General features: G+C 37.4%; 1 protein-coding gene across 1 annotated transcript in view; it reads right to left on the reverse strand.

Moving 5' to 3' along the window:
* LOC129417649 (protein Daple) overlaps nucleotides 1-19,396 on the reverse strand; it is a 92,669-nt gene that overhangs the window by 28,758 nt on the left and 44,515 nt on the right. Inside the window, exons 11-21 of the mRNA XM_073869583.1 lie at nucleotides 18,944-19,090; nucleotides 16,968-17,112; nucleotides 15,023-15,204; nucleotides 14,805-14,942; nucleotides 13,618-14,688; nucleotides 13,413-13,540; nucleotides 9,391-9,532; nucleotides 9,075-9,260; nucleotides 8,831-8,992; nucleotides 5,720-5,997; nucleotides 365-508 (exon numbers count right to left, since the gene is read on the reverse strand). Of these exons, the coding sequence (XP_073725684.1) occupies nucleotides 365-508; nucleotides 5,720-5,997; nucleotides 8,831-8,992; nucleotides 9,075-9,260; nucleotides 9,391-9,532; nucleotides 13,413-13,540; nucleotides 13,618-14,688; nucleotides 14,805-14,942; nucleotides 15,023-15,204; nucleotides 16,968-17,112; nucleotides 18,944-19,090 (2,723 nt within the window). The remainder of the gene's footprint in view (nucleotides 1-364; nucleotides 509-5,719; nucleotides 5,998-8,830; nucleotides 8,993-9,074; nucleotides 9,261-9,390; nucleotides 9,533-13,412; nucleotides 13,541-13,617; nucleotides 14,689-14,804; nucleotides 14,943-15,022; nucleotides 15,205-16,967; nucleotides 17,113-18,943; nucleotides 19,091-19,396) is intronic.

Genomic DNA, 19,396 nt, shown 5'->3' on the forward strand with positions numbered 1-19,396 from the left:
GATTTAACATTTCTTATTCATCATATAACTGTTTCTATTTAATGTATATGTACTGTATTACGTGACTGGAATTTATTTTAGAAACCACCACATACTCTAAATATGCTGTAAGATGGATTACTGCATGTCATTTTTAAAAATTAGAAAGAAAAAAAGGAAAACGAAATAAGAAATGAAATAGCCATTGACATATTGTGCATTCAGGCAAGCAAGAGCTCTGTGCTGAGTAACTTCTGTCGATTTACACTAGTCTATTTCAACCAGTAGAGGGGAGTACATATTCACCATAAATATTTGACCTCAGCCCTGCTAGACCATTCAGTTGAAAACTAGTTAGTGTTATGAAGCTGAAAAACTCTCTAACCTGTCTATCTCCTCCCTCAGGCTGTTGTTCTCCCCCATGATAAGAGTGTTTTTGTGAATTTCCTCTCCCAAAGTCTCCCTCTCTCTGTGCAAAGAGGCCTCAAGAGCTTCCATAGCGTCCTTCTGCTTCAAGAGAACCTGATACCTGCATACAAAAAAGACAGCAAAGTCTCAACTCACATTCACATGTCACTTAATCCTTCTGCACAACCAAACAATTGCTAGCAAACAATGTAACAACATCCGTAGTCTGTTTTATTAGTTGTACATATTGTTCAGGTTAAACGTCTTTCTCAAACAAATTCTTTGGACCAAAAAATAAAAAACATGGGCTGTAAAAATCATATGGGTCTAATTACGCTTTTTCACATTTTCAACTTTGGTTAGGGTGTAATGTTTATGCTCAACAGCAACATTACATACTAAATAAAGATAAGAAACTAAAAAAAGCGACTGGATCCCTTTAAATTAGCTTTCACTATACAGTCTCTAGAAGTAAAATAATAAACCAAGTAATCAGATAGTTTAGAATAAGTCATAATGATTTTGTGATTTTTGTATTTTTTTAACATGAGAGACCAGAGCCATTATTTACTTTCATCAAATGATAAATACATCCTGAGGGTGTTTTTTTACATTCAACCTTTGTTGACACATTAGAGCTAGAAAATTACATGAGTGGATTTTTATGTTTGGTTAGGTTATCCATTTAAATCTATAATTCTGTATTCATTGATGGTTTGACAAATCACATTACATGAAAATGACTGAAAAGTACATTTATTTTACATTACTAATGCTTTCTTAGTAGCTGGTGACTCTTTGCAAAGTTTGAATAGTCATTATACCTAAAGATCTCTATAAAAAAAATCTAAGTTAATACTATTAGATATACCATAGGTGAACTTATATATAAATCTTCTTTATCTAGCTCTGACGAAGATGTGAAATTCATAAAGGCCTGTTTCACACCATACGCCTAAGCAGAGCAAATGTTTTGGCACCCATATTAACAGCTCAGAGCCTTTACACTGCATACAGAGTGGTGTGGGCTCAACCAGCCCAATTTTTACCAAATAAAAACATACTGTTGTAAAACGTCCTGTTTAAGTCATGCATGCAAAGGAGGTTTTGGACGATCTGCTGGTTCTTCAACATTTTCATTATCCAACTTAAGTCAGATACATACAATGTAAAAACATTATTTATCACATATGTGCATATCACAATATGCATATAGCAATGGTTTGCAATAATTTAAAATTTTTATTAAACTTTTTTATAACACTTCAGTATCCACCTCATTTTCGAACGTGGAAGTAAAAGATGTGACGTATTTTCCTTTTTGTGCGAGACTTCGTAGAGCACACATTAAACACGATTTAAACAGTTATGGTAAATATTTACTACACCTGCCATGAAAACCCCCATGGGAGGATGAAATTAAGAAGTGGACTGATATCTCACATGAAGATATATTCAATAATTTCATGTTGTTGCTCGGGGGTGACGGGTCTTCAATGCGCAACTATAAGCACAGAGACATACCAGTATCTTTACAATGGGAAAGTCAGTTGAGTGTTTGTACATGAAATAGACAAAGAATTCTTGTTTTTAACCTTTTCAGATGGCTTAAAATTTCCCTCTGGTATGAGTTTTTATTAAACGGCAATTTTTTATTGACTTCACACGGTCCGACGGCCGTGGTATGTTTCTCATTCAACACATTTTAAGTTATTTGAACAAACCATAATAAACATAATAAACTATTACATGTATTTAGTATTGTTTTATGAAAATACTATTACATCGCTTCTTACGCACTAGATGGAGACATGAGCTTATGAAATGATTTGCTTATTTTAAAATGATTTGCTTTTTCATTTAAAAACATAACAAAAGTACATGCAAACACACTAAGAACTATTAAAAAACATTAACTAATAAGCAATATAAAACGGCTCGTTCTGGTTCTTCATTCTGATTGGTTGAAGCGAGTTCTAAGGGTTCAATTGCACGATATAAATGATAATGTATAAAATAGATGAATGTTGATTTATGAAAATAAACACCACAGTATTAAATCATATTTTCTTTGTGTCTTTGCTGCGTCTATGTTGGTTGGGAACTGCGCTCTGTTGCAGCCACACTTGTTTCTGAGGAACTACTTTGTTTGGCAGAAGAGTAATATTTGTACTATTACACCTTATTTGTGTTTTATTTTATGAAATCCAGCTATGCATAAGAAGTAACCGTTTTATAAACGCAATAAGCCCCGCAAAGCAGTGGGGTTACAGTGCATTTTATAACAGCTAAGGGGCGTTTGTGAAGCACGACGCAAAGCGTTATAAAATGCACTGGTAAAAAACACTTACACTTACTTTTCATGAATATCGTGAATTCTAATCTGACTCGAGCTTAAATTGATAACCCAAAACCGGACAGCATTGTTAATGTTTACACCTGAAAAAAACTGAAGCTTGCAGTTATGGCAAGGGGCAGGAAATTCTCGAAACAATCACAACAGCCTGGGCCAGCTTTAGTGGATTGTGGTGAAACAGACTGGGGTTTATAGACTGCAATAATGCCAATCATTTTCTAATTGATACATTTTAAAGGGCACCTATTATACAAAATCGTTTGGACATAAATGTGTTGCAGTGTGTGAACACAACCACCCTACAATGAAAAAAAAAAAAGTTTAATCCCCATATAACCAAAACAGCCTCATTAGACATGTTGTTCTGATTTCTTAGCAATGTGATGTCACACTGCTAAAGCCCCGCCCAAGGCCGTATATTGACAGTTTTGTATTATTACCACAGTTTCTGCCTTCAGTGAGCTATTTTTCTGTGCTTCTTTGCAAAATCAGATATATTTTAATCAAAGCCTCTCTTTTGGTAAGGGAGCGAAGAGCAATAGCTCATTTGCATTTAAAGGTACACACAAAACTTTCTCCCACCCAAAAAGGGGCACTTTGGACATGCTGTCATAAATGATCTGTGGGGTATTGTGTGCTGAAACTTCACAGAAACATTCTGGACACACCTTATATTACATCATATAAAAATGTGCCCTTTAAAACATTTTAAATAAATGTAATTTTAATAGTTCCAATAACCTTTAATTATTACAATAAACAGAATACACTCCTGATATAAAGTGAACAAATTAAAAGTTGTCAAAAAAACTTGTTATACCTAAAAGCTGTACTTTGCAAGTCAAATCCCTTATATTTATTAAGAGCTTAGCACTACCAAAATTCTCATGGGTAATTAAATAATTTAGGAGAGGGGTGCACATCTAACAAAGGAGGTTTTAAATCTTTCATAGATCAACACACACATGGATGGTGGTACTTCAAATAAATGAATTAGGAAACCGAGCATGTGTGACATGTGGAGTATTGGACATAAGAGCGGCGAGCCCGGTGGACATTACAGCTGATTGGGCTCCTGACAGCCATCTGGTGAGTCCCTCAGCTGAGGCCCCAAGAGACCCACTACTGCATTATTCATAAGGTAGTGAGGGAGAGATAAAAGACACACAGAGAGACTACTGAAATAAACGAATGGCAAACAGAACAGTGTTTTTTCCTGTCCTTAACAAAAGACAACTTTCCACATTGCACCCATGGAAAATGAGTGTGACAGGCACGCGAGGATTAATGTGTAGATGTGTTCCTGCATTGTCCAGGCTCATTAATGTCTAATGTGTGTAGATAAAAATAAGGGCAGAAACATTTTCCATTGTGACCCACCTCTAAAACCACTGCTATTCCCCGTGGTGCTGTTTTATTGCCATTAACCGCACTGAAATCCCACATTTAATTTATTTATACTGACAGATCAGGCCTTAAATAATTCATCTTGTCTGAATCATGTCATATCTAAAACAGAAGCATTTACGTCTAGTTAAGAGTGTTTGACTTTGTCACGTCTATCATTGTCTGTCACTGTCAGCAGTCTTAAAAACACGGGTCATAGTGGTGTCTCCATTCAGACCAGACACAGATCATTACTTTGCTGTTACACACCCTCCTCAGGCACATAGCCAGAGCCAAAAAACAGAAAGATTAATAAGCAGCCACCACTATTAGCCGTCTATAAGTCAGCAAAGGTCACAGTTTAAAAACAGGCATAAAAACAGGTAAATGATATGAAGACTTTCACTTCGTATATGGGTGATTCTTACGAAACCATTGAAACACCACAGCACTAATGATTTTAGCTTTAAAATGAGTAATATAGTAACATTAAAAAGCATCAGAATTAACACAATACTGTGTTCTACCTTGCACAATGTGTGATTTCAACATAAGAATTTATAATTGGAAATTTTATCTCATTTTCTGCTGAAATTCTCATTACCGCAATGTGTCCGGCTGTGTTTGAACATGCGTTATGTTGTAATTTAATCAAATTAACACAAAAATATTAAGAAAAAAAAATAAATGGATGTTTTGCTAGACTACTTTAGATGACAGAAAAAATATTTACTGAATATTCATGTATAATAATAATGAAGAAAATTTAGGAAAATGATGTGTCCATGCTTGATGTTCTCATCCTCCGCAACACTTTTTGAGAACAGTTTAAGCACACATACAGAATTTTAATAAAGTTTGATTTTGAGTGACCAAGCACATGGACCAGTTACTTCAAGATGGCTACCAGGTAAGATCATTTTTTTTTACAGTTAATTTGAAATATTGTCTTGTCAGAATGCTTACACGACATTTTGATTATCATTACCGCAACAGATGCTTATTAAATGTTAATTTAATTAATAGAAGCATAATACTTTGATTTTAAATGCATGTGCAGAATCTCCAAATTATGTTCTTTCAGGTTTGTCATGTCATTTTGAAAATATGTCAGTGTTGATGTTTTCTGACTGTTGCGGTAATGAGATTTTTTAGGACTAATTTTTTAAATTATGTTACAAAAAGTGTTAAATGATAAGTTAAAGTTTTTAAATTAATGTTCCCATTTACTCCAGACTTTGTTTTTCAATGTCTGGTGGGAAAAAAGGTAAATTTAAGCAATTTTTACATTTTCATGCTTGACATTTTTAAAACCAAGTTTTCGTGAGAATCACCCATATAGTGTACAGTATGTAAATCTTTGTATAGAAAATATGTGTACTTACTAAATTTGCCAACATGTAATTCAAATACTGTCCCACAATGCAATGTACTTAACATGACCTTCCATTTCTAGAATTGTGAACTACCCCTTAAAGCTCTTTAATCTCTTTTGCGATAATTTCACTTATAGGGACGCAAATAAAGCATGCAACACAGTGTCATGTGATAAGAGTAAATCACATTGTAATAACAAGGAAAAGGACTGACTTGCTCTCCAGGGTACGATATTCTTGCTCCAGAGCTCTCTGGCTGCTCTTCAGGGCTGTATGTTGGGCAATGAGCTGCTCGTATTCGGTGGCCTGTCTCTCGTGCACGCTGAGCAGGCGCTCGTGGTCCTGCGTTACGCGGTCACGGGCTGCACACGCCTCCTCGCGCTGTTTCTGAAGAGACTCTGCCTCAGATTCTAGAGTCTGTAGCTGGGCCTGCAAAGTTCCATACTGAGCCATAAGAGATGAGCTTTGGGAGCTTAGTGTTGAGTTTTCCACCTAAACATATACAGAAGGATAAAGCAATGAAAATATTTACTTTTTATTATAGTTTTATGAAGATATTATGTAACTGCAACTATGGCAAGGCCTGGATTAGGGCTCTGAATTCATGGTAAATGCACATAAAAATTTATGAACATTTAAAATTTTTATAGTCACATTATTTATAAAGTTGTATTAAGCTCATTCGAACATTTAACATATAAACTATTCTGTATTAAACCACCCCCTGTTGCATGGGTCAGAGGTGAACAATTGCTGAACATTTTGTGTTCTTTCTGTAAACCCTAGAGTTTGTTTTGTCACAACTTCCGTGTTTTGGTCTTTTACGTCACAAAACTGCTGTCTTCTGTCACAAAGACCCTTACAGTAGCAAATTAAGGAATTCACACCTGCTCTTTCTAACTAAATTTGATGGACCCAGAACAGTGGTGTTGCAAGGGAGGCTTTGGGTGCTTAAGCCCCTAATGTTCTATTAAAAGCCCCTGATCTTCAGATTAAAGAAAAAAATGTTAGTAGATGTAAGATTTTATTATTACCACTTCTAATTAATTTTCCTGGTCTCCGGTAGATCAAACACTTATTTTAGGTGCGATTTATTAAAGCTGCAATCTGTAACATTTTTTTTATTAAAAATTAACAAAAATCAGTTATTCAATATATAGGGGAAAAATATGTTTAAAACTGTCTCCGTACCTTGCCTCAATTCACAATGGTAAGCTTTTAGTAATGATTTATAATTTGCGCAGTCGGATTATCTTTTTCAGAAAAAAAGTTTGAAAAACTTAATTTGTCTTTGCGTGATGACATCACGTCCGTAAACAAAGCAGAGGAGCCGATCTGCTCAGATCTGCTCTGTGCAGCAATCACAGACATCAGATTCATCCGTGCAGAGTAGCGGGGCGAAGCACAACGCACTCCTTAAATAACTGCATTTTTATTTTTCAATCAGAGGTGGATACATTTTACAGACTGCAGCTTTATCTTGGCTGTGAAATTTGCCGTTATGTGTCGAGTTAAACAGTGCAGTATCTGTTCACTGTTAATAATACACAGTCATTAAGCACGGTCTTTCATCAGGTAATAATAAAACAAGTCATTTTTTTCTCGACACAGCTTAAAATGTCAATTTCTACTTTGATCAAATGAAGGCCTATTAGAAATAAAACATAAAAATGCACTTATGTTATTTAAAAGTTGTTGTAAATTTTACTTGCATTTTTTCAAGTTGAAATAGTCAGCCAGGCACCAGAATATAGAGAAAATGCAAAGGAGAAAAATTAGGGAAAAAACAAGCTACTTTAAAAAGCTACATAAAAGGAACCCAAAAAGAACAACACAAAGTAATGGTTGATCAACAAGAGGAAAAGACAGGTAGAAGTGAGGAATAAAGAAAAACATAAAAAAGAAACAAGACAACCACCAAGAGGACAGAAGATCAATACAGACAACTAAAGCACAGTGAACTGTTTTATGCCTTTTTAGTTTTATGTTCACATTAAAATTAATTTTTATAATAATAAAAAATATTCGCTGTGTTTGTGGGGTCATGTTCTTAGGGGGTCTAAGCCTCTCTCCCAATCCCATCCGACCCTAGCAATGCCCCGGAGACAGGAGCCATGTTATACATGCAGGTCAAAGGGAAATCAAAGTTAAGCCAAGTTTTCCTTTTTGCTTAATTTATCTTTTGAAATTAAGACTTTAATGCAAAATCCTCTCATGTTTTCTTAGTAGATTCTGCCAACAAAGCAGTATTTCTGAATGGCCTGAGGTCGGGATTGGAAAATTTGAGGCAAAAGTATTTGATAAAAATATAATATGTGCCGCTAGCATACTCTTGAAGTGGGACTTCCACATAAAACCGTTTTTACTTGTATTTTTTGATATGTGTTAGGTCCATCTGTGTTTGTGTTGTGTCGTGACTGTGAAAATGAACTTCTACCTCCTCTGTCAGCTCTAGCCAATGAAAAGAAATAAGCGGAGAAATCAGGTTAGTTTGAAAAGCTGCTCAGTGTGACGTGGAATTGATCGAGCTCATTACTATTCATGAGCTCTCCAACTTGAGACCACGCCCACAGAATACGTGTAGTTCAGTGAGTTTTCCTAACAAGTTACAGCAAGGATGGCTGAACGTCAACCGTACCGTATTCGGGCCATCGTTTTTGTCGAGAGACATCATTCATATCAAACGAGGGAAGTATAACATTTGCTCTGTGTTTGGATGATCAGAAGAACGCTGGATTTGAAGAGTGACTGCGATAAAAAAGCAATGTTACCCCATCAATATTGGATCCGGACAGAAAGGCGCAGCTTATGCGAGTCAAACACTTTAGGACTATGTGTCACTATCAGTGGCGGCCAGTGACTTCTCTTCTGAGGGACGCAAATTCACAGCAAATCATGCTGCACACGTGTCAAAAGGGTTTACGATAAATGACACGTGTGTGGCGAAAGGGTTTATGATAAAATGTGTGTGTAAGACACGCACTTAACAGTAAACTGATTACACATGAGATTATATAAGTATAGAAAGTTAGTTTGACTATGAAAAACTGTTGTTCAATCATAACAGTGGGCGTTTACTTCTAAGTGGTCAATGTGGCTGGCCCATCAAAACTGATCATTTCTCGAACCTGCCTCAAAACCAGGGTACAAAATGGCCTATTACTTATTGCTTTTTGATGTAAAAACGACGCGAACGTCATGAGTAGACCTCAGGCAACACTATAAAATAATAAAAACGACAGAGGAAGAGCACTTTTAATATCTTTATCTTATTTTTGACTGTTTGTGATGTGCTTTAGATGCACAACATTTCTTTATGCTCTACCTGTAGTTTAGCAGTTTCTTTATGAAGAGAGGTGTTTTGCTCTTGTAGAGATGTTGCCTGTTTCTGTAGAGCTAGTGTTTGTGCATTAAGCTGTGCATTCTGGGAATCCAACTGCTTCAGTTGCTCTTTCAGAAGATGCTTCTCTGTCTGCAGGGCTGCATTCTGCGTGAATACAGACAGGTTATCAGACTGAACATTCAAAACACAGCGGTATTTCATAATAAATAGCTATAAATCCATTTACATTCTTCTCAACATCAATTAGTCTGTCTTTCTGTTTGAGCAGCTCAGCTGTGGCTTCCCTCTGCTCATTCTCCCACTTCTCTTTGTCTGGGCCTGCTCTGGTCTGCCCCAAGGCCTGCTGGGAGATTTCAGAGTGGGCCGACTCTTCCTCTTGCCTTTGTCTGAGGGCCTCTAGGTTCTTCTTGACCTGGAGGGGAAAAGAAAATATGAGAATCGTCAAACGTGTTTGACAGGTCACACAAACTTCTTTTGTTTTGACAGACACATGCATACATGTAACTTAAAGGGGTTTATATATAAGGAAGGAGTTTTCATACTGTGGTGAGCTCAGTGCGGAGTTGCTGGTTCAAGCTGCTGCTCTCTTCCAGGCGAGACTCCAGGCTCTGGATCTTCTCTTCTCTCAGCTCCAGAGTCTTCTTTAATGCCGACTCAATCTTCGTCTCCAGGATCTTGTATTTACTGAAAATTGTGAAATTGTTAGCGTGTAACCGTTGGACGAAAAGCTGAGCAAGCAGAAACAGATGCCAAGACTTCTGGAAATTTGAAAAGAATCTCTTGCATTCCAGCATAAAAAAATCCAAGTCATTTGTTACTTTTTTGGCAGTAAATACAGATTACCAAACCTGCTTCAGGCAAGATGATTCTTATCCAAGGAATTCAACATCATCCATAATACAAACACACACACACTCACCGAGTGCACATTAAACACATCAAAGGCTCTTGTTAGAATTACTAAGCACAGTGGAATGTGAGCGGTAGTGGCACTTTTCCCCAAACATTAAGTGATTAGGGCTAGCATGTGTTTTGTATTATTAGCTGGTATGGAATGTTGCAGATTTTATTAGACTAATAAAGAGAAATAAATGTGGGAGTTTCACTAATCAGATTGGATCATATACCTACAATAAGAGTCAGGACTGTATTCATAATGCGATCTAAATATGAAAGAAATCCTTATAAACACAGTACTATACAAAGCAAAGCTCATAACTGGTATAATTAAGCTTTAGAGAGCTCAGACCAACTCACTGCATCACACTACAGTAAAGTCGCAGGGCTGTTTACACGACAAAGATTTCAGGACATGCAGGACTGCGTTTGTGCCGCTCAAGGTACTTAATTTATTAAAGGGCCCATATGATGGACATAAATGCATGTTGGCTGTACTGTGTGGTGAACACAACCACCTTACAATTAAAAAAATTCACCCACTCCTCTTCTTTAATCCCCATTAAACCAGAGCAGGCTCATTAGACATGCTGTTTTGATTCTTTGTTAACTCTTTCACCGGCCAGCGTTTTTTTTTTTTTTTTTAAGTTGTCAGCCAGCACCAGCATTTTTCATGATTTTCCCAAAGTTTTATGCCTTCCAGAAAATGTTCTTCTTAAAATATATAAACATAAAACATATAAAATGAAAGAATAGACCCTCTGCTTTAAAAAAAATTTCATCCTACACCTTGATTAGTTCTCTTTTTATCACCTCTTAAATATGGGTAGGTTTCTTCACAAAAATGGAATTATCTCAGCTTTTTGCTCAAAATTTTGTGTTTTTGAAGGACTTTTGATAAAGATCAGATGCAGAGCATACACTGACATACATCTGTTTGCCCTAGGGCGATACTTCCGGATTTTGTAAGTTGCGGGTGGATAATAGTGGTGTAGCGAAAAGCCGAACAATATTCGTCATTGGCAGAGAAGAGTTAATGTGATGTCACACTGACAAAGCCCTGCCCAAGGCCACTGCCCGACTGGTGAACTTTCCCCAAAATCTTTTCTAAATGTGTTTGTTACCACGTTTTAGCACTAATGTGGCTAAAGATACTATTGTCCCAGACTGTTTTCACAGGAATCAGATCTATTTTTAACGAAAGCTGTAGCTCATTTGCAATTAAAGAGACACACGTGAAAACTAACATATGAAATAATAAATTATCTGTGTGGTATTTTGAGCTGAAACTTTAGACACATTTTAGGCACACCTGAGAATAGCATAAATAATACCTGTAAAATGATAATGCTCAAAGTTCACTGCCAGGCGATATATTTTCTTTAACAAAATTCGCCTTCCAAAGCCTACAGCGAACGGCCGGTTTGGACTACAGCCCTCTACTTCCTGCTTCAATGACGTCAGTAGAACAGTTTTTTGACTAAACTCCCCCGACAGGAATACGTCAGTCGCCAGCTAAGCTAACGACAAGCTAAGTTAACGGCAAGCTAAGCTGCTATCAAATCACAACACACTAAACAAGCTAAACAATCAGAACTCGATTCATATTTCTGAAAGAAGGGACTTCATAGATCAAGGAAGACATCAGCCCGTTTTGAGGACACTGAAAACAGCAGTATACAGATAAGTAAATTGTGTGAAAATTGTGTGAAAACGAATGTGTGAACACATGTTATATTGCGTACTGTAAACACAATCACAGCTTCAAAACCACAGAAAGAACGGGACCTTTAATGCTTCTCCAACAATGTTTACAAAATGTTGGCGCTTTATAGTCCAGGGTCACTTGTAGTAATTCCCTACCTCATTGTCCATCTAAACAAAACTACTTGATCGAGTGTATTAAACTCTCTGTAGATAAATGCATATGTACCAAGGTTTGTAGTGTTACTTTACAAGACAACATCGGCATTTACTGGCGTGACATATGTAATACTGCAAATTTAGTCGTCTTTGCGGATCAGTGTAAACACAGATCTTTTTGACAGCGTTGTCGTGTGTGAAATTTTTCATAAACTTTTCCATGTTTCAATACATCGTTGTCGTGTAAACGCACCCCAAGTATATTAGCGTGAACAGTAAGCAAGAACTATGAATATGACAAAAACAGTGAAACAATTTATGAAAGTAGAAAAAAGAAGCAAATGTATATATTTGTAAGAAAGTTTGAAACCTAAGAAGCTTATTGTCTAAAAACTCACCTGTTACAACTTTTAAGAGGGCAGCATTCATAAAAACAAACAAGACATGTTTTATACAATTTTTAAATAGGCCATACTCATACACTACCAATAACACTAAAACATCAGAAAAGTATATATGAAGAGTTTGGTTCCAAAACGCGATAAACGGCATTTTAAAAAAAAGGTACTGTCAAAATCAGTATTGTATCTGGTCAGTATTAAAAAGTAAATTCATAATTTTACACAAAATTTAATATCCGCCTTGTTATTCCGACATCTTTTCTCCTTTTCCCCCCCAAAACATGATAAACGCCACTCCACAATCCGCTCAACAAATAACAGCGCACCATTCCACGCATTGTAAACAACAATGGTGGCGTGTTAAATACACACGGAATCCTAGTTTTCCTCATCTACTTTGTACTTCGTGTACTTTTGTTGGCATTGATAAACTTATGGTGGTTTTCTGTGACGAAAAAAAACATAAGCCATCAAAATCGAATAATTTACACGAGAGGCACCCGGCTGTTGCTTGTTCTCCCGACAGCATCAAGCTTCTGTCATGCTTACACATGGGGATCTTATGAAAAACTTTCCATTATTTTACTCGAAGCCAACGACAATCGAGCAGGACCAAAACATTTACTGCTGATCGTTGTCAAAAAAGTTCAGCCACGACGTCCCAAGGATGACAGCAGCAATAACAGTGTTCTTAATATGACAAAGTAAGTGTTTTGATTAATGCCATTAATGTTTATTTTTATCACTGTATACCACTAGTCAACTAAATGAATATAACATGGCAAAGATGAATGCACATTTATATATTGATTCAATAGATTTATAGCATTTTAAAAAAACTGTCATTGATTTATTGCATTTTGTGGATTTGTATTTTTTATGTTTTTTATAACCTTTTTTTTTTACAGAAAATAGTGGTTTTCATCTTGTCACTTTCTTGGTATAGAAAACACGTTTTTACCAAAATTAGTCAAAATGGACTTATTGTGTTTTGGAACCAATCGCTTCATAAATAACTGGTACAAGATATGGTATTAAAGCAGCCACAACAGCTGCTTTGGACAGCCATCACACTGCATATGTGAGCAAGATTTAGGGATTTACACATTCTACAGCAAGGAAAAAGATTTTCAGTAAATACGTTTTTTAAATTTGGGTTTACTTTCAGACAAAGCTATTGTGTGGCCTCAGATGACCTGGAATGCAGGACATCATCTGGACCATGTTTTTGACCTTAAAATTGCAGTCATTTTTAAAGCTTGAGTGCATCCTTCCACATTCACTTTCAATGTATAAAAAAGCTAGGTTAAGCAAGTCTTCAAAAACATCTTTTGTGTTTTATGGAAAAAGTATTACAAGTTTAGATATGGTCTGTGCTATATAATAAAAGAATAGTCACTCACTTGTCTTCACAACTGTGCTCTTCTTGTAGTAGTTTCTCTCTGTTCAGGCCAATCTTTTCCAACTCGTGGCTCAGCTTCTCTAGTTCATTACACTGCTGCTGTACCCTTAACTTCTCATTTACTAGCTCCTGTGTACCAAAATAAGCAAAGTCAGTGTTTGGATTCCATTAAACCAAGTTCCAACTCATTTTTCTACATGTCATACCTCTCTGAGCATGGCCAGAGTTTTCTTGTCTATGGTGACCTGTTTCTGCAGGTCTTTGTTCTCTCTCTCCAACTCTTTGACTCTCCCAGCCGCCTCCTTAAAACGGTTCAGCTCTTTGTTAACAGCCGTGCTTTCCTTCTCCATGTTGGCCAATCTGAGGCAGTTTTCCTCCAGAGTCGCCTCCTTCACCTCCAACTGCTGCTTCAATCTACGCGTCTCCTTTTCTAACTGCTTCCGCTCCTTCTCCACTTGACCCAGTTCCTGCTCTATTCCTCGCTTTTCTTTCTCCACAACCTCGGCACGGGTCGCCGCCTGCCTCAGCCCATCCAGCTCTCGCTTCAGATCCTTCATCTCTGCTTCGTTCTGCATCAGTTCACCCTCCAGACTCTGAATCTTTGTGGTGCTGTTCTCCAAGGTCTGCTGGAGCCGTTGGTTTTCTTGGCTCAGGTTGTTGCAGTTCATCTCTAATCTTTCGCTTCTCTTGGCTTGGGAGCGCAGCTCCTCCAGTGTGCGGCTCATCTCTTCACGTTCCCGCTCCAGCTCGGCATGTTCCTGCTGCAGCTGAGCCAGTCGAGCAGAAGCTGGCCGTAGGGTCTCTAGTGCTCGACGCTGATTCAGGTTCTCCTCCTCAAGCTGCTGGTGGTCCTTCTCCAAAGCGGCTAGTCGCAAACTGGCATTCTGGGCTGCGTCAGCCAACTTCTTCAGTCGGCGGTTGTCTTGCTCTAGAGTAGTGTTCTCTCGCTCCAGGGCCTCGGTGCGCTCGCTGCCGATCTTCAAAGAGGCAGTTTCCCGCTGCAGCTGCTCACGGACGCGTTCCAGACGCGCTACCTCTCTCTCCAACTCCTCACAGCGCTCTCCTCGTTCACGAAGACACTCCAGCTCTTTAGTGGCCTGCCGTTTCTCTGCCTCCAGGCGAGCCAGTTTTCCACCCGTTTCTGAGATGGTTTGATGTAGAATGCGGTTCTCCGTCTCCACCTCCCTTACGCGAGCCTCGCTGTTCACCTGAGCGCGCTTTCGGAGGGAGCTCATCGCCTGTGTCAGGTGTTCCTTCTCCTGCTCCAGCTCTGAGATCTAACACATAAATGTAAACACACATTGGGGGTTCAGTCAACTTATGCCTGAAAAAGTTGATTAATGTTATGGTGACCATGTCAAAGAATATGTTTCTTTAGGTCAAACATGTTCACCTGTTCATCTTTTTCTGCCTGCAGGGTTTCTAGAGATTTCACCAGCCTCTGTTTCTCCTTTAGCAGCTCTTCTCCCAGGTTCTCCATGTCCTGAGTTGTTTGTTTCTCCTGTTCTAACTGGGACTGCAGACGCTCCAACTAAAACAAAAAAGCAGACGTCTTCTCAGCATGCAGCATTTAAGATCTCGTAAATGGAGTTTAAAAGATGTAAAATGTACCTTCTTGCTAAGGCTCTGGTTCTCTTTCTCCAGCTCTAATGCATGCTGTTGACCCTCCTCCATGTTGATGGAAGCCTCTCTCAGCTCCTGGATGGTGTTCTGAAGACACTGGTTCTCCTTCTCCAGCTTTAACAGGCGACTGGATGCAGACTCGTTCAGCTCAAACCCAAAAGATTTACGAGCTAAAGACAAAAAATTATGTTCTTTATTAGTGATAAATTAATACCTGAGAGCCAATCTGATTGACGTCTGTACTTTCAGTTTAAAATACTTTCATGTCGGTTTAATATGCTTTGACAACAATCTTGTAAAGATAAGTCATTTATAGGTTGATTCCCTGCAATACCGAGTTAACCAAGGCTGTTAGGATAGTAGTTTAGGATGGGATATGTTTGCAAATAGCAGACAGAGGTGCTTGGAAAACCTTGGTCATTATTTATGCGAATCCATTTGGCTGCTGTTTCCAAATCTTCTTAAACCTTTTTCAATAGTTAATAACATTTTGTTTGAGATAGTAAACACTGAATAAATACTGTTTGAAATAAATGCATACTTAATTTAAAGGAAAACAATGATAAAATAACAAAATAATGTATTTTTTTTCAATATTTTACTATGTTCTTACCTCCACTTAGACCAGGGATGGGCAACTTCGGTCCTGGAGGGCCGGTGTCCTGCAGAGTTTAGCTCCAACCATAATTAAACACATTTGAAGCAGCCAATTAAGGTCTTACTAGGCATACTAGAAACTTTTAGGCAGGTGTGCTCAGGCAAGTTGGAGCTAAACTCTGCAGGACACCGGCCCTCCAGGACCGAAGTTCCCCATCCCTGACTTAGACCAATGAATACATGCCTATCTTTTTTCAATGCGTGCACTTAAACGTTGTACAGCACGCTGTGAATGTGTTAGCATTTAGCCTAGCCCCATTCATTCCTTAGGATCCAAACAGAGATGAATTTAGAAGCCACCAAACACTTCCATGCAGTTTTCATTTTTTACCCCCCTAAAAAAAATCACCACGTTTAGTTTTGTGCCACAATACTTACTTGTGTAACTACTCATGTAACAGTCTTTAAATAGGAAAAACATGGAAGTGTTTGGTGGCTTCTAAATTCATCCCTGTTTGGATCCTAAGGAATGAATGGGGCTAGACTTAATGCTAACACATTCACAGCATGCTGTACAAAGATTAAGTGCACACATTGAAAAAAGATAGGTATGTATTAATTCGTCTAAGTTGAGGTAAGAACATAGTAAAATAATTTAAAAATTGTGTATAATCTTTTGTTTCTAAATTGGATTTCTTCCACAAACTTACTCTTTAGATATCCTCCATGGTTATTGAAAGCCTATAACAGATTACCATGATTTTTTCTTTCTATATATAACCTTGTGTATTTACGGGTGTGTGATGTGATTGTTATAGAAACACAAAGCATTCCCGAGTAATTAATTTTAAGCAGGCAGATGCTGAGTCATCCATTTGACACCTTAGAAACAATGTGTACACACACCTAACCACTTGTGGACAGCCTGAGGACAAAGATTTTCAGGAAGCTATTTATAAATCAACACAAATAAATTGAATCTTAATCTTTATTTCTGAAAAACTAAAGCTATCCCTAGAACATAAACTCAAATACTTAAGCGCATTTAGGACCAAAAGACCCATACGAAATCAAAACATCACTAACTCGTGTGAATTTAGCAGGAAAAAGGTCAAGGTTTACTAGTAGCATATTACCAAAATTTGCATTGGGATGAGTTTGACTAACCAAACAACTGGGAGAAAGTGTGTCAGTAACATTTGAACAACTTTTACCAATTCTTTATATTTCCTAACAAATTTGGGTTTGAAGTAATATTACAAGCCCAACATGGCATTAAATCCAAGTATCGTGTTTCAAACAGTACTGATATATGAGAACACTGTGACAAACTCACCCTCATTGACATCATTGTTTTTGGACAGTTGCTCCAGTTCCCATCCAAGGTGAGCAGACTCATTCATGCTCTGTTTTTGAGAAATCTCCAATAACATGTTCTCCTCCAACAACTCTTCCAGACGTTTCTTATCACTGTCCCTGTCCTAAAAAACAGGATATTCGCAGATGCATTGTGATACTTTTTCAAATGACGTTGTGTTTATACAGTATAAACATTTATAACAAATATTTTTGTTACTCAGATTTTATATTTTTGAGTAAATACGAGTTGTGGTCGCCCATTCTAATCATGTTTGGGTGTTTATGTTGCTGGGGTGGCGCTACAGGTAGGTGGAGTTTACACCGTTGCTTGAACATTTGCTAGTAGTTTCTAAATGGTTACTAGTGTGCTGCAAGATAGTCACTGATGTGTTTTTGTTAATTGTGCATTTTAAGTGTGTTAGAAGTATAAAAGTCATTAAAGTCATAAATGAATGTGTTTTTGTTCAAGAATGAAAGTTTTCTCAGAACACAACAAAAAAAGCACCCTGCTTTGTATTAAACCCTTGTACATTGTTCAAATTGGGTGGTCCCTTTTCTGCCAAAAAAAGGCCACTAAATTAAATAGCTGTAAAAATGTATCAGATGGATTTCCCCCCCAATTCTTTGCATAAATCTGTTAATCAACCTCAGTACTGATCAAAACTACCATACCTCTTTAACTGTCAAGTTCATAAGTGATGTCACTAATTTGGGGGGAAATCAACACAAAATGATTGATTTTCAATATAAAAAGTGAAGAGAGAGAGAGAGAGAGAGAGAGCGTGTGCGAATCCCCAAATCAGTGACACAACTTATAGACTATGCAATTAAAGAGTTAAAATCAAGGAATTTTTGTAAACATTTGGTAGTTTTGATCAGTACTGAGGTTGATTTACAGATTTATTTATGCAAAATACTTATCTGATACATTTTTACAGCCGTTTAATTTAGTGGCCATTTTTGGCCACGAACACCACGAAAGGGTAGTAAATTTGCCCACGGTATATTGTTACGTTTTTAAAAAATTTCAAACCATTTTCTTAAAATATGTGTAAATCTAAGATTTGTCACCAAAAATCATTCCATTTGCTGAAACACAGAGAAAGTTGTTGCCAAATTAAAACAAAAATGTCCAAAAATGGCCCCAACAACACATTAGGGTTAATATTTTTGAGGCCAAAATGTTTTGCTTTTGATACCACTCCTTCCCTCTAATTTCTACATTTTATAAAATGCTTATTCAATTTTATAGTACAGTACATAATATATAGTTTTTTTATATATAGTATATATAGGTTTTTTGCTACTGGATTACCTAAGCCTGCCCAGCAACAACCAACCGCTTCCTTTAAATTCAATAAAAAATTATTCCCATAAAAATGTTAGAATATAGTATATAGTGTATTTCATATAGGATCAGATAAGTCTGTCTCTCTCTCTCGAAGGATTTTTTCTTGCTAGGACTTTTTCCCCACAGGGTTTTTCTCTTAGGAGTCCCTTGGGAGACATTAGCTTAACTTCCTTTATGTTACATTAATAATTTGCTCACTAGTACGATTTAATCTTAGCCGCTGTACTTTCTTACTTTGTTGTCCTCTGATTTTTCTGTGTTTTCTTTTGCTTTTATTAATGTAAAGCAGCTTTGGAACAATTAAACAATTGTGAAAAGCGCTAAAGCTGAATCAAATATATTGTGCTGTTGTGTTTCTTATATTTATTTTGCTCATTTTTTGCTCATCATGGTAAGTTTTGTACTGATCGCACCTTAGGATTGCACCCAATTACTGTGTACATTACAATACCAATAAAGATTATATCCGATTCCAGACAATCCTTAAGCAAACATTAAATCTTCCACCTACACCGTTGCCAAAAAAAGCAACACCACTCCTTGAATAAAAATCAATTAAACCTTGACCCAAATATGATTAAATTATTTTCCGTGACACTCACAATCTCAATATCGTGCAATTTTGAGCGTAGCTGGAGATTCTCTTTCTCCAGCTCGTGTAATTTGTCACAGCGCCCCCTGGCTGCGGTAAGCTGCTCCTCCAGCATGGACTTTGTCTCCAGCAGGGTCAAATTGTCCTCTCTCATTTCCTGCACACAAAAGGTATACAACAGTGATAGATGAATAGCTGGATAAGAAGCAGATCAGTAGAGATAAAGAAGATGAAGACAACTGACTGAGGGAGTCACAGGCCTGTCTGTGACAGATCAGGGTCTCAGTAGACACCTGTGGTGTTATGACTGAGAAATTAATTCAGCAGGAGCCAACAGCAGGCAGATCAGTCACCTTAAAGGGATACTTCACCGATTTAGCATTCAGCTTTGTATCTGTAGAAACCCGGCAGTATTACTGAATGACCATGTTTCCCTCCCTCATTTCCCCCTGAGAGGAGAGAT

Source organism: Misgurnus anguillicaudatus, chromosome 7 (assembly GCF_027580225.2).
Source record: "Misgurnus anguillicaudatus chromosome 7, ASM2758022v2, whole genome shotgun sequence".
Classification (NCBI taxonomy): Eukaryota; Metazoa; Chordata; class Actinopteri; order Cypriniformes; family Cobitidae; genus Misgurnus; species Misgurnus anguillicaudatus.